At 35.1% G+C, this 15,109-nt stretch overlaps 2 protein-coding genes across 3 annotated transcripts; both read right to left on the bottom strand.

Annotated features, from left to right (window-relative positions):
- Window positions 1-2,278: 2,278 nt before the first annotated feature.
- LOC306887525 (uncharacterized protein) lies at window positions 2,279-11,398 on the bottom strand. Of its 2 annotated transcripts, none has more exons than XM_079445312.1 (6): window positions 10,619-11,398; window positions 10,452-10,511; window positions 8,797-9,135; window positions 6,688-6,924; window positions 6,476-6,575; window positions 2,279-4,240 (listed from the first exon to the last, which is right to left on the bottom strand). In XM_079445312.1, the coding sequence occupies exons 1-6, from the start codon at window positions 10,623-10,625 to the stop codon at window positions 4,177-4,179; spliced, it is 807 nt and encodes a 268-aa protein (XP_079301438.1). In that variant the 5' UTR covers window positions 10,626-11,398; the 3' UTR covers window positions 2,279-4,176. The 2 variants fall into 2 exon arrangements, with proteins under 2 accessions (XP_079301438.1, XP_079301439.1); XM_079445313.1 differs by having other exon boundaries at window positions 10,452-10,524; window positions 10,619-10,765.
- On the bottom strand, window positions 10,878-15,014 carry LOC306887526 (uncharacterized protein). Its single transcript, XM_079445314.1, has 6 exons — window positions 14,948-15,014; window positions 14,788-14,841; window positions 13,497-13,814; window positions 13,073-13,312; window positions 11,951-12,017; window positions 10,878-11,525 (listed from the first exon to the last, which is right to left on the bottom strand). Exons 2-6 carry the CDS (start codon window positions 14,834-14,836, stop codon window positions 11,477-11,479), a joined length of 723 nt encoding a protein of 240 aa, XP_079301440.1. The 5' UTR covers window positions 14,837-14,841; window positions 14,948-15,014; the 3' UTR covers window positions 10,878-11,476.
- Between the last annotated feature and the right edge of the window lie 95 nt (window positions 15,015-15,109).

Here is a 15,109-nt window from a genome sequence, read left to right as displayed (position 1 = left end):
ATTGAGGGAGTGCTTACGCGGCTGGAGTCTCCGCAGAGTTACGGGGGCGAGTTTGGGGGTCGAGGGTTGAACGGACGCCCTCGACATCCTCTCTCACCCCCCCACCCCCCCACACACACACACACAAGCACAACCACAGAGTGGGCTGGAGTGTTCAATGACGTCACTTCCTCCTTGACCTTTGACTAGTTGTCTGTCGTGATGGTCCACCTCTCCAGCGAAGAGGCTCGTCGCATCTCATCTCGTTACGGGACGGAGAACCACACTGACTTTATTCCAAAAAGAAGAGATAAAAAGCTGATCGTTTTCATCCAGAGCTGCTAAACTCTTAGCCATACATGTTTTTTCCCTGGAAGGATGTGTCCGGTGCTTTACAAATGGAGTCGAGAAGCAGATCATGGTATTTGTCCTTCATCATTTGCTTGAGTTCAATTGTCTTTGTGCCAGAGAGGGTCCCATTCCACTCAGATATAATATATATATGAGCCTCAGCCTTAACTGTACTCTTGTTTTTGTTTTTTTCAATTCGACTTGAGACGTCTGTCAAAAGGCCTTCGTCGTGCGTAGAGAAGCATACTAACTAACTCCCTGTGCGGCATCTCGGTTCTCTTTTAAACCACTAACTGTCGCGAGACGCTTGGAGATTCGGAGACGAGGCCGCTGTCTGTATTTCAAACGGTCATGTTGTCGTTTTCCAGGACAGAGGCATCGAGCGCCGGACGAAGTTGCACCCAAATCGCCGACCGATTTGAGTCGATTCCTAAAAATGTTTACAAAACGGTTTACTGCAACGCAAAGCTCCAGCATTCCAAAAACGGACTGTGAACCATCCGATGCAAACGTACGGCGAGTCTGTCCATCCTCCGTTTCTGTCGCTCACGTCGGCCGTCTCTTGGTACCAGAGGACGGCGGCTTCCATCGCGCGCTCGTCCATGCTTAACGAAAGAGCCAAAGTTGAGCCATTGCGATCTCCGTGGCTCTGTCCTCCCATCTCTCTCTCCGTGTTCGCAGAGTCTCTCTAATGTACCAAGGGATGTTTCTTTTCCTTTGAAATGTCTTTGTTTAATAATACTCTCTTTGTAGATCAATGGCCTTTTAGTGTTGCTTTGCTTCAGTTTGGAGTGTATCTTTCACTAATACTTGCAATAAAAATCTTTGCTTTTGAAACACAGACCTGGCGTTCATTGGCTCTGTCCGTTTCGTCCGTCGCACTGCCGATTGAATCACGGCATTGATTGTGTGTCATGGTGTGGATGTACGACCTCTTCTACATCTACAGAATGGGCCAAATGAAACCCTTAACAAACATTTATTGATGTCCACTATTAATATTAGACTTAACAGTTTTGCGTTTGTTTCTTAATGTTATTGAGTGTAAAGTGTCTTCACTCTTGGCTGTCTGGTCAAAGAATGGCCGTGTTCAGAACAGAGGACTGCACAGTACACTACATTATTTTATTTTTTCGCAAACTGCAACAAAAGTAAAAAAAAATAAAATCTTTACCTCACTTTGTGCATGTCTAATTCACGAGTGTCGCCCAGTTCTTCTTCATATTCTATCCAATTTTGTGTTCTGACATTTTATCTTTCAGCTGCATCAAATAATGAATCGATAATGATACATTTAAAATAAAACTGTAAGATTGGGGTCAAGTGCATTGCGTAGTGGAATACAGTAAATAAGAATAACCAGTATTCTTTTAATATTTATTTAACTTTTTTAAATGTGTATATATTCTGAATTTTCATTTTAATGTTTCTTTATATATATATTAAAATAAAAACAAAGCTGAATAGAATTTTATATATATATATATATATATATATATATATATATATATATATATATATATATATATATATATATATAAAAATTCTATTCAGCTTTGTTTTTATTTTAATTTTAGTAATTTTAGCACTTTTAAAGTGTTTTGAGTTTGTTGCCTATGCAGCATTTCTGAGTTTGGTTTCTAATTAGAAAAAAAATCCATTCTTTTGCAGCTCTATTTGTAGTATAGAAATGTTTATATTTTTAGTTTTAGTCATTTTAGCACTACATCGTATCGTATTGTATTGGAGTTAGTTGCCAAGCCGCTATTTCAAATTTTTGTTTTTCAAATTTGAATCTATTTCTAATTTATTAAAGATTGATGAGATGAAATGATGCATTCAGTAAATCACACAAGATACTGAGAAATAGTCTGAACTTCAGCAGCAGATATTAAAATGCTGTTGCAGTTATAGATAATATGAGAGAGAAAGAAATGGCTTATTCATTCACTTTTAAGTTTTTGTTTTAGTAATTTTATCACTTCAACACATTGTATAGGAGTTAGATGCCAAAGCAACATTTCTAACAATTTACTCAAAGCCTTTCTATATAATGCATTATGCAAGTATTATGAATTCATTCATTTTGTCTTGTAATGCACCTTATAATGTAAGATATACAATGTATAATATGATCAGATTAGCAGCAGATATTAAAGTCCTGTCACTGATGGATAAAGTGACCCAGACTTCATTTTTTGCCAGTGTCCCTTTAAGTCCTGTGATGAATCGTGATACTCTCGTCTCATCTCACCTGACTTCAGCGCCTCATGAAAGCCACATCAGGCTGAACTTGGGTGATTTCTGTATCCGATTCTATACCGATAATTGGCTGAACGCAAACTTTGGAAGTTCTTTCGTCTCTGGAAGAATATCAAAGCTAGATTAACACTCCTCCGGGACTCTGACATTTTATGCTCTTAATGTTGGCAATAAGCTATTGTGTGCTGAGAAAAGAGCGTGAATGTACTACAGCTTTCTTTCTGAAGAACAATCTATACAGTAGTGACCCGGCAGATACAGGACAAGAACAAGAGATGAGATGAAAGCCGATTATTAAAGAGCAGGAATGAGGGTATGTTAGAGAACACTGATCTAAAATTGCGATTCTTTACACGTCTTACCCATTTGTGAACATGCCGAATTTTGACTTCATAATTATGGAATACAAAAGAGCTCATTATGCTAATGTCATGCTGATGGAGTTTAGACTGATTACTGTCCAGAAGAACTCACACTTGTCATCTGTAAAGAAATAGCAAGGTTAAAAGACTTGTGGCATGAAGTCTAGTCCGCATTACAGGCAACTTAGACCGGAACAGACCGTCTAATTGACACAAAGTGAACAGTCAGTGTTATATGTGCTCTTTAGGGGACGATTTATATTGACATTGACAGTTTTCATTTTATTTTTATGCTTTTCTAATTTTTTAAAAATGCATTTTAATCTAATAGTTATTTTATTTCAGATTTATGATATCTTGGATGAAATTATAAGTGCATTAATTTTTTATTTCAGTTTTTTAGTAATTTTATCACTTCAACTTATTGTACTTGAGTTAGATGCCAAAGCAACATTTCTAACACTTCACTCAAAGCCTTTCTATATAATGCATTAGAAAAGTAATGCTTTTCTAATTTTTCAAAAATGTTTTTATTTAGCCTTAATTTATGTTTGTCTAATTGTTGAGCTCTATAAGGGTGGATTTATCTGAAATGTGTATATTGTTGCATTTATTAATATTGAGTTAGCTTTTTTTTAATATATTTTCAGTTTTAATTTTAATTGAAGTTGTCATTTTTATTTCTGTTTAGTTTTAATTTATTCTTGAATAAAATGATTTTTATTATTGTGGTCAAAACTGGAAATTTGGACGGTCTAATTGACAAAGTGACCAGTCACGTTTACATGAGACATTTAGGGGCGGATTAATCTAAAATGTGGGACAAAATGGGGACAGAAAATTAAGAAATTATTATAATGTGTAGACTCAGTTTTTCTATTTTTACATGGCTTCTTCCCAAATAAAATTAAAGACCTATCAATTTGAGCAGATTATTAAAAACATTAGTCAAATGTCAATTTATTGATATGGGACAATTAGTAGTTTAGTGGCTGTCATATTAATGCCAGAACTGACCAATCAGAATCAAGTATTTCAGAAAGGACTGCATTAACTAAACCTCCTGATGATGCTAGTCTAACTTGGTTAAATAAATATCATTCCAGGAAGCCTAATATCATACCAGAAGTCTGTAATACATTGATCAATAAAGTATAACGGTATGCTGAAAGCTTGAAGCGACTGGCAGCCCATCAGCTCTCGTCAGTGTCCTGAGATCAGCTCACAGAGGCTCTTCAAACGGCTCTCTCAGTCTCTCCCTTCGGTTATATCCACGCCTGTGTTTCCTGCAGTGGACAAAACGGCAAATTTAAGAGAAAAGAGACTAGAATAAATCAAGAAACCAATACATTTGTTTGTGTGATCAAGTGCAAAAAAACGAGTTTAATGTGTAGTTTGATTAATTAATTGCCTGGGAACCATAAACTGCCTGCAGTAAAATGAACTGTTTTACCTGACAGAAGAATTGTTTAATAAATAAATGTAATTATTGGATATTGCATGTATCGTATCGCTGTTGCGTCCATTTGACGTGACTGGAGGTCATGCATTAGTGATTTCACTAGTCATGTTGCGTGATCACGGTAGATTTACTGTAGAGAACTGAACCAGTTCAGACGTCAGTAGCTGGAACGAGACGAGATCTCCACCCATCGTGTGGGTGTGACAGGAATCCTTCAGGTTCAAAACTATTTACATTCCATGCATTGCATAACGTTGATTAGCAAGGGTGTAAAAAGAGATGGTTATTATAGTTAAAACATGGGAACCACAAATTGAAACAAGAAACCTGGTTACACACTTACTGTAATAACACCATGGTTTTTCTGAAGGCATTAGTAGGCTATATTTGTACTTGTGTAGGCATATTCTTTCTTTTTTCTTTTTGTTTTATAGCTGTACTGCCTTAATAGTTTGTTTTGCACTGTTTAATTAAAAAAAAAAAAATATATATATATATATATATATATATATATATACATACATACATATACACACACACACACACATGCTCCAAAGTCCCGATCTGAATCAAACGATTCACAAACCCGCTCTGAAATTCTGATCAAATGATTCACGAGTCATGCTCCGTAGTCCCGATCTGAATAATGTTTCATGAACCATCATTTCAGATTGGGATTTCAGAGCACGGATTGCGAATCATTCAATTCACGAAATTATTAGTGAACCTGCTTCAAAGTCCTAATCTGATTTGTGATACCTGATCCGATTGGAGGGCTTCGAAACAGTGAATCATTTTGAGACGCAATGGTTTATCTGATTCAGAGTTTCGAGAAGCTCCATTTCACTCATCACTATGGGATTTTTAAATCATTACATGCTCTTTTGTTCTTTTTTATATAGTGAATTGCTTTAACTGAATGATCCATGAATGATCGGAGTGGTTCCAGTGTATATGACTCAGTTAATGTTTGCGCTTTTCACATCTTCAGTCATGTTTACACGACACCGTCAGTACTAAGCTTTTTTTACATTAACCGAAATAAGTGAAAAAAGTATGATGTTTAGATAACATTAACACAAATCTAGGAAGATATTCAGGTGAGGTAACCAGTGATGAAAACATTGTGCATTATGATTGAGTTTGTGACTTAATTCACTATATTGTAAATAGTTTGAGCTGCAGTTCAGTTGGTGACAGATAAATAGGAAATCATTGAGAGCTTCCACTCCTCACATTGTACCTCTGAAGTGAGTTCAATTTATCAGAATATATTGTAATCTGATTGTATTAGTCTATATAGATTGATAGTCAAAGAGCAAATGGGAGAAGCAGATGAATAAAACAGCAGAACAACAAAGTTAAAGAGGGCAAACTTTATCATTCAGCTGAACTGCTCGTATGTTTTAAACATTTGGATTAGTTGCCCAGGTTATCTTTGCAGCTGCAATAAAGCATTTACAGTGGAAACAGAACACCAATTTAAATAAAATATTAAAATTTATCCTTGTTTCCGGCAGATACCAAGACTCACCAACACTTCTCATTTTCATTTAGTTTAACATGATGCACTAAAATAACTAAAGTAATAGTTAGCTAAAACTAAAAAACCTCCAGGACTTGAAATAAAATATGGAAAGAAAAAAAAAAACTTTTTTTTACATTTTCATTTAGCTTAAATTGTTTTACTAAAATAAACTAAAACTGAAATTTACAGTAAGGTTCAATTTGTTAACTATAATGCATTTACATTAATACATTTGTTACAGTATTTATTACTCTAGTTAATAAAATACAACTGTTCACTGTTAGTCCATGTTAGCTCAAGTTCATTAACTAATATTAATAGAATCAACATTAACTAAGATTAATAAATGCTTTAGAAGTATTTTTCCTTGTTAGTTTAACAAATTTAGTTAACTAATGTTAACAAATGCAACCTTATTGTAAAGTGTTACCAAGTTAATTAAAACTATATAGACATAAAAAAGGGGGAAAAGATAAAGTGACAAAACAAATCCAAAAAATAAAATGTATAGGGACATATGTTTAAACGCACCTCCACAGTATAAAGGCCAGAGATGCAGCTACGAGCATCAGTATCAGCAGCAGAAACACAACGACAGCAGTCGTGCTCCTGTTTGTGCCTTCACACGCCTCTGAAACACACACACAGTCATCATACTGTCACTGAACATCTCGGCTCATTCATGCCTCATGAAAAGTAATGTTCCTGTCCTTCATGACGCAGTGATGGTGTGACAGATGTACCTGCGGTGTATGTGGCTGAACTGTGTCCCAGTTTATTGCTCACCACGCAGGTGAAGTGTCCGCACAAGGTGCTGGAGACATACAGAGACATCCCATCTGCCGAAACACGACCCACTTTCTCCGTCACGACCACTTTCTCATGCAGCCAAGTGAAGGTGGGTTCAGTTCCCCACGCCTCCATACAGTGAAGAACCGAGTGAGACACATTCACCATCACCGACACATGATGCACCGCCACTGACACACACACACACACACACACACACACACACAGACAGACAGACAGAGAGAGAGAGAGCAATTACTGGAGAAATGCACAAGGACACAATGAAGACAGAAATGGGTCATTGCTATTATGGAGTGCATTTTTCTCACTATACTGAATGTTACTGTAATAAAAAAATCTGTATATTATTTATATGTCTGTATATTATAGATAAATAGATAGAAAAATTAGAGACTATAAATATAAAGCATGCCGTTATAAAAAAAAAAAAAAAGTCTTAACCCTATAATGACTGTGGATGAGTGACTTCTTTTCTATATATTATATATTTTTAAATACCAGGAGGTTGTGTTTCATTATGATAATCTTTCATCGTGTTTTATTTGAAAATATTGATATTAAAACTGACTTAATATAAAGTGGGGGTCTGTTTGAATGCATTTTAAGTTAAAATAATAAGTGTATAAAAGCTAAATAAGCTGGCTGTGTAACAACAAAAGTGAATTTTAAATTATTTCAGTACTTTGGTACACTTAAGTGTTTCACCAATCAAAATGTTTCACATGACATCATCCTCCAGGAAGTGACGTCATTTTGGAGGGAAATCAACAGCATAAACATCAAGTAATAGTTATCCACATCACTATCAGTGAATTATAGTGAAATAATTATCAATTATCCGATGAATTCTGTGATGTTATTTGGTTAGTGTCTCCGTAAGATATTTATCCTGTTTAATTAAATCACACAAATCAGTTCAAAATAATGAACTTATAGATGAAATCATCATGCAAGCTAACTGAAAATGCTTGTGATGCTGTAAGTATTGCTATAAAAGTTTTTAGAAATATTTTTATGATTTTTAAACTTTAATCTTATTTTTTTTAACACTACATCTCAAATGGGTGACAGGTTTGTCCTTTTTGTATGTTTTGCCTGAAATTATCTTTTCAGCTGATGTGTGTTTCTTCAAGATAATTATTTGTTGTCACTTATTGTTTGCAATATTTCACATTAAAATTAAGTTTGTATAAAAAGTGGAGGTTTTCAGGTGAGCATTCTAGGGTTAAACCAAAAATGGCACACCTGAGTGTTTAAATGGAGTAGATGTAAATGAGTTGGTTTCTTCAGCAGATCTGGAGAAATGTAGCATTGCATCAGTGTCTCAGCAATGGATCCTCTGCAGTGAATGGGTGCCGTCAGAATGAGAGTCCAAACAGCTGATAAAAACATCACAATAATCCACACCACTCCAGTCCATCAGTTATTGTTTTGAGAAGCCAAAAGCTGTGTGCATGTAAGAAACAAATCCATCATTAAGATGTTATAGATATTAACGTTTACTCCGGTGGAAAAGTCCATCTCCTGTAGTCTCTCACATCAATATCCATCAACATATTTGTTTAGAGCTGTTTTGGCTCATAAATGGTACTTGATCTCTGCAGATTTTTTTCCTGATTCAGACAACATGAAATTTTCACTGGAGGAAGCATTATTATGGATTGTGGTTTTCTTAACGATGGATTTGTGCAACTTTTTGCTTCATAAGTTATTGATGGACTGGAGTGCTGTGGATTGCTTGTGGATTATTGTGATGTTTTTATCAGCTGTTTGGACTCTCATTCTGACGGCACCCATTCACTGCAGAGCATCCATTGCTGAGCAAGTGATGTAACGCTACATTTCTCCAAATCTGATGAGGAAACAAACTCATCTTTTGGCCTGAGAAAGGCCTGAGGGTGGGTCAGTGTTCAGGAAATTTAAATTTTTGGCTGAACCATTCCTTTAAGTGCAGAAAGTTTTGGACAAGAACAATAGCAGAAAGTTTGAGGAATATCAGTACAGCGCATGTGAAATGAATTCAAGGCTTTAGCTGATCTTACGATACTCTTGAACGGTTCGCTGTGCAGATTGTCTCTGTCCTGACTGGTCTGTAACCGTGACCGTGTAGACGCCGGCGTCTGCTGCTTGATAATTTCTGATCTTCAGTGTGGCTCCCTGTTGTTCCAGTGATATTCTCCCATCTGAGACTTTACGAGGAAACTCAGCCAACGTTGAACTTGTCCCAGACGGCTTTGCAACGTGGTCCCATGTCACTTTAACAACATGTTCACTATCCAGCAGCTCAATTTGAGCTTGTAGGATCAGATCCTGGCCTTTGATTACATACAGCGACTGCTGGCTTATGAAGCGGACGGACAAGCACTGGCCGCTCCAGAGCCCTGCCGTTACAAAATACATCATAAAACATGCAGTCATATCTCTCATCCTGATTGTATGAGCTTGATGCAAAAGCATTTAACTGTTAAATCACAAACACATGGCTTTGAGTTGCTTTTATAAACCTGTCAATGGCAATATAAAACAGCAACATTCAATACAAGTTTTTTAATGTAATAATAATTGAAATACTATAGTTCATTTATCTAACTTCAGACTGTTCATGATGGTAAAGAAATGTAAATTATAAAAAAGGAAATCTTTAATTACTTATTAAAGATAATTATTTAAAACAACAACAAAAACAAGAGACGTGTCTTATCAATGTTGAAAACTGTTGTGAAAGTTGTGCTGCTTCATATTTTGTGGATACTTTGAGGGTTCTATAAATAATAGAATGTACAAAAGAGCAAAATTTATTAGAAATATAAAAAATAAAATAAAGACACCAACATTCAATAAAATGTTACATTTTTATATAATAATTATTTAAATAATATAGCTCGTTAATCTAATTTTAGACTGTTTATTGCTGCCGAGAAATATAAAAAGTATTATTATAAAATTATATATAAAGCTGTACTGTGTATTTATTATGATTATGTTTATTTATTTTTCTTGTGGAAACATATTTTTTTCTGGATTCCTTGATGAATAGTAAGTTCAAAGGACCAAATATTGTTTAAAATATAAAAAACGTAAATTTTCAATACATTTTAAATTTAGTAATTCTATTAATATAAAACAATAATTATATTAAATAATAAAGTTAATTAATCTAATGTAACAGGCTAGACTGTTTATGGTATCCAATAAATGTAAATGTTAAAAAAGAAATGTAGTTATTTATAAATAATACTTCATATAATTAATAGTAATAATAATTTATATTTTTGTGGAAACCATGATTAAATGAATTTATTTGAACTAGAATAAAAAAAAAAAAAAAAGTTTAATAAAAGTTAAATTTTTAATTAAACAATATAGTTAATTCAACTGTAGACTGTTTACGCTTGCCAAGAAATGTAAATGTTAAAAAAAAGAATAATTATTCGACAACTAATTTGTGGCATTAGCCCAATGTAAATTTGTCATTTGCTGTGCAAGAATCATTTCTATTATGAAGCTGTGCTTCTTAATATTTTTGTGGAAGCAGTGATTCTTTGATGAATAGAATGTTCAAAAGAACAGCATTTAACTAAGAAATAAAACTAAAAATACACTTTGGCTGCATTATACTGCAAGTGGCCAATCAGAATCAAGTATTCCAGAGAAACACATTCCACATAATCATACAAAGACATGCAGAATAACTCACAGCAGATGTGCAGAAGCAGGACAGTCCCGACCAATCGCTGTAGTCGTGGTTCCATGTCACCTAGAAAAAACAGCTGCAAGACTGATGCTCTTCATGCATTACATGCGACCAAAGTTCAGACACATTCCCTTTATGAGTGAGATTACTGGACGCTTTTCATAACTCACCTCTCATAACTTCCTGAAAGAGACGCTTGTATCCTGAAACTCCTGTCTCGTAAAAGCACTAGAGCGAAGCGCCCTCAGTAAACATGTTGTTAGTGTCTCTGTAGGACTGGTGTATTCTGTGAACTCGTATGCTCAGTTCACCGAGTTAAAGGTCTTTAGGCGTCACCGTGTTTGCAAACTGAGCCATTTCCTTTTTCCCTTTCCTGTGGAGTAAAGCCACTATTCTCTGTTCAAACAAGCAGATCTTCCACACACACTCCACGCTCAAGAATCTTTTATTCTCTGAACAAACTTGAAACACAAATGCAAAAACCAGCAGGAGCACCAAAAGCAGATTAATAAGAACAAAGGAGGTAGACAGCAAATGAATAACAATGACATTCAAACAAAAGAGCTTATATTTTTCAGATCCATAGTAATCATTTTAACAACATTTTTCAAGTTTAGCCAAATGAACAGAATAAGTCATGCTTTACAATAAACACAAGCAAAACAAGAATCTCAACAAGAATTATCAAATCGGACAGAACAGAAAAACTGCAGAGAAATGACAAAGTTTACCTCGTAAAAATAGTAAACATTTTCCCTGAGAACATTTAAACCTGGAAGCTGAAAACTGTGTGAGAGCTGCTTATATCAAGAGCCACAACACGTGTGAACAATTTTCAAGTAAAGCAGCAGTAAGTAAACAGCCAGTATGACAGTTTCATGGTGATGCATTTCTAATAACAGTTAAAATAAGAGGGTAAAACAATCACAGTGATCTAGTATGAGTAAAATAAATAACCACTAAATTATCAAAATAAAATGGTTTACAGGTATATCAACATGTAAATAAATAAAATCTTCTATGTGGACTTAGTAGGGAGGTTTATGGTGATTTCTGTACATCTTCAGGAAAATTGGCCTGCAAAGGTTATGTGAAAAAGACATTAAGTAAACAGACTAGGGCGATATAGCTAAAAAGATTATCTTGACTATATTTTTCAGCCTTTTAGTGTTATTTGATGTCAATATTTATTTTCATTTATGCAAATACATTTGCAGAAAAAAATGTAATGAATTAAAAAAGATACACGGGGACATTGCATGATTACACATGGGAAACTAAAAGCAGCAGAGTTTCAAAATGATTCACTCTATTATCATTTGTGCTGGAGTCTACAATCTTCCTGAGAAAAGGAAGAATCGTGAAACTAATCTAAATGCATACTCACAGAAAAATAAAAAGCACATTTAAATGATCAGAATATTCATGCATCAATAGTGAATACACAATCCTGCCCTAAAACAGATCTTTAATGAGTCAGTAGAAGAGAGTAGAGGTCTTACCCTGCAACAAGTGCTATTCCTGTTACAACTCCAACTGCAATCAGTCCCATACAACAGGGCTGAGGTCCTGATGAGACGGGACATTAAAAGCAGATGTAAACAAGCTGACTGAGTGCATTCACTTAAATACTTTATTCCACAAAAAAAGAAAAATGAAGAAATTTGACTTGAACAGTAGAACCACGCTTGACTTTATGCCGGGTTATAAACAGATTTAATTCTAATTCACAACTTTTTAAACCAACTTTTCACAAATTGGTACAAGTGAATTTGGCATATTGAGAATCTTTGCCCATCGACATCAAACAATCCATCTGTAAAATTCAAAATGACTGAAAATCTATTGGACAAAACTAGAAGCATCAATGTCATTGTGCATGACCTGAATAAATCAAAGGGAAAACATCATTTAAGTTATAATAAGCTAGAATGTAGGTAAACTTTGAGCTGCTGGTGACACAGGTTTGAGAAAGAGACCACAAATATGGCAGAGAAGATCATCTCCAAAATGTTTATAACGTCAAACCATTCTTCCATCAAAAAAATACTAGCCCTCTATCCATGATATTGACTTTTCCAGTGAAAAAGTGGTCTGGTCTGAATCAGGAGAGACATCTGCACAGATCAAGCACCGTTTACAAGCCAACACAGCTTTACACAAATATGTGGGTTGATTTTGACGTGACAGACCACATGAGATGGACTTTTTTACTGGAAGAAGCATTATTATGGATTATGAACTCATATTTTAATCAGAAGAGAGCGTTTGAAGTAAAAAAAGTCTTGGAAGCTTTTTGCTTCTCAAGATGTCCACTGATGGACTGGAGTGGTGTGGATTATTGTGATGTTTTTATCAGCTGTTTGGACATTTCTCTAAAACTGACGAAGAAACAAACTCATCTACATCTTGGATGGCCTGAGGGTGAGTCAGTGTTCAGCAAATTTTCACTTTTGGGAAAACGGTTCCTTTAACTATAGTTAACTAATGAAATGTTATTGGTAAATGGTATTACCATTTATTTATTTAGATGTTTTTGCATTGTGTGGTGAACATTTTGAAGCCAAAAAATGACCTTTTTTCATGTAAATAATCAAAAATGTGTACGTGGAATTGAACAATACCTTCTGGTATTTGATAATGCGTAGTCACTGTCCCCAGGCTGCTCTTGATGATGCAGGTGTAGTTAACTCCCTTAACCTCAGAGATGTCTAGTCTACTGCCATCTGCTAACAGGGCGGTTTGATTGGTTACTGTAACGCCATCAACTAGCCATGAAAACTGAGGGCTGTCCCACTGCGTCATGCCGTGATTATCCACAACACACTCCAGCACGTGCATAATTGACGCCTTTAGAGGTTCCACTGAAAAGAAAAGAAAAAGTACGTAAGAAAAGAAAAAAACACCCTGTTCAACTACATTTTTGAGCTTTGCATGACATGCTGCCTTAATTTAAATAGCTGTGCATGTGAAGAAACTATTCAAAACAGCTGGAGCATAGGTCAGTTGTAAAACAACATTTGCATAGTTCAAATGTAGCACATTTACCTATTTTTCGCACTTCTATTGAGTCGTGCTGCTGTAATCCATTACTGTCTGTAACGGTGACTTTGTAGACCGCAAAGTCCCCTTCTGCAACATCAGTGACCCGCAGAAGTGCATCTCCCTTCTCCAAAGAAATTCTGTTTCCATGTGAAAGTCTGACATTGTCCCTTCCTCGCTCGCGGTCCCACGTCACCATGTCTATCTTGTCATCTGGATCCTTCTCAAATATGGCTTCCAAAACAAGAGCTTGGCCGAGAGCAACATACAGAGGCCGTCCGGTTTTAAAACGGACTGATATTGCTCCATGAAGACACACAGGCACTGATGACAGTTATTGAAAAGCATTAGTATGTTTTTAGTATCTAAGGGTTGAGTGAGAATCCAGATAGGCATGAGCAAGTTGAACAACTGACTTGTAACTATTTATTTTATGTTTCCACTTTTAATGAAAAATGGATTTGGAGTAGTTTTAGGAGGTAAAACTTAAAGTACTAGCATGGAAACCCCTTATTTATTTTCTGTTGGGCAGATATTTATAATTATCTCAGGATTCTGTCACTCAAAAGGACTGAATATTGGTGAAAAAATATTACGCCTATAGTTTTATGTAAAATATATTTTAGAAAATGCAATATAATACTTAAATAGCATTTTGATTTACATTGTTTTCTGTACTGATATCATTTCCATATTTTAACTTTAATATTTCACTTTATTTTAATCGATATATTGTTTTGTGGACAAGACTAGTGTTCTTTGTGTAAATCTATTGAGGACAAAACAGCAATCATTTTCATGATTATATTATTTTCTAAATAGGGCTTCTGATAGAATGATTTTCAGTGATCTCAGAATTATTAAGTAACTGATTCATAAGTTATTTTTGAAAATGCATTCCAATATTTAAACAGCCTTGTTTATTTATACACTCTCAGAAATAAAGGTACAAAAGCGGTCACTGGGACAGTACCTTTACACATTTGTACCTAAAGGGTCCATTTCGGTGCCTTAAAAGAGTACATATTAGTAAGTAAAGTGTACTTATTAGAACCTACCTTATTTGAAAAGGTACCACCTTAGTGACAGCTTTTGTACCTTTATTTCTGATTCATAATTCCCATGTTTGCTTAAAATTAATACTTTTTTTTTGGCGGATAAAACAAGTTTTCTTCTGCTGCCCAGCAAAATGATGAAAACAGAGCTTCTCGTCTTTGAAGTAATGTTACATGATAACATGTCGAACTGCTCAAGCATCTTTTATAGTTGAACTAGTATTTCTTAACTGCAGACTCACTCAGAGTGACTGTGGTACACAGAATCCAAACCAGCATCCACGACCCCATGACACCTGATAAATTAGACATCATTAAAGAAACTATTTCTGCCGTATTTATGATTAATTGTCTGGATGCACGTTAATAAAATGCCCTTCAGGTCAAAATAAACCATCTTACCTTGACTTTCGAAGCTTAAATCCCGTGTTTGCTCTCTGTCAGGTAGGTAAATAATAACTGTCGGACTTCACCTGAACAATTAACACGCCTACGTGACGTGACGTCTGTGTGATGATAAAGACTTCAAAATATTTTTTAATTTATAATTTCCTGTATCAACGT

The sequence above is a fragment of the Barbus barbus genome (genome assembly GCF_936440315.1).
Source record: "Barbus barbus genome assembly, chromosome: 21".
Lineage (NCBI taxonomy): Eukaryota > Metazoa > Chordata > Actinopteri > Cypriniformes > Cyprinidae > Barbus > Barbus barbus.
Note: the sequence above shows the minus strand (reverse complement) of the source record. Positions and strands in the feature narration are given on the sequence as shown.

Excerpts from the sequence above, each read along its gene's own strand:
- LOC306887525 (XM_079445312.1), bottom strand. Across the intron at positions 6,925-8,796 it reads GCGAACCGTTCAAGAGTATC|TGGCGGTGCATCATGTGTCG; the intron begins GTAAGATCAGCT and ends TGTGTGTGTCAG. Across the intron at positions 6,576-6,687 it reads TTCAGCCACATACACCGCAG|AGGCGTGTGAAGGCACAAAC; the intron begins GTACATCTGTCA and ends TGTGTGTTTCAG.
- LOC306887526 (XM_079445314.1), bottom strand. The coding sequence starts at position 14,836 with ATGGGGTCGTGGATGCTGGTTTGGATTCTGTGTACCACAGTCACTCTG. Across the intron at positions 13,815-14,787 it reads GTGTACCACAGTCACTCTGA|TGCCTGTGTGTCTTCATGGA; the intron begins GTGAGTCTGCAG and ends AACTGTCATCAG. Across the intron at positions 12,018-13,072 it reads GCATTATCAAATACCAGAAG|GACCTCAGCCCTGTTGTATG; the intron begins GTATTGTTCAAT and ends CCGTCTCATCAG.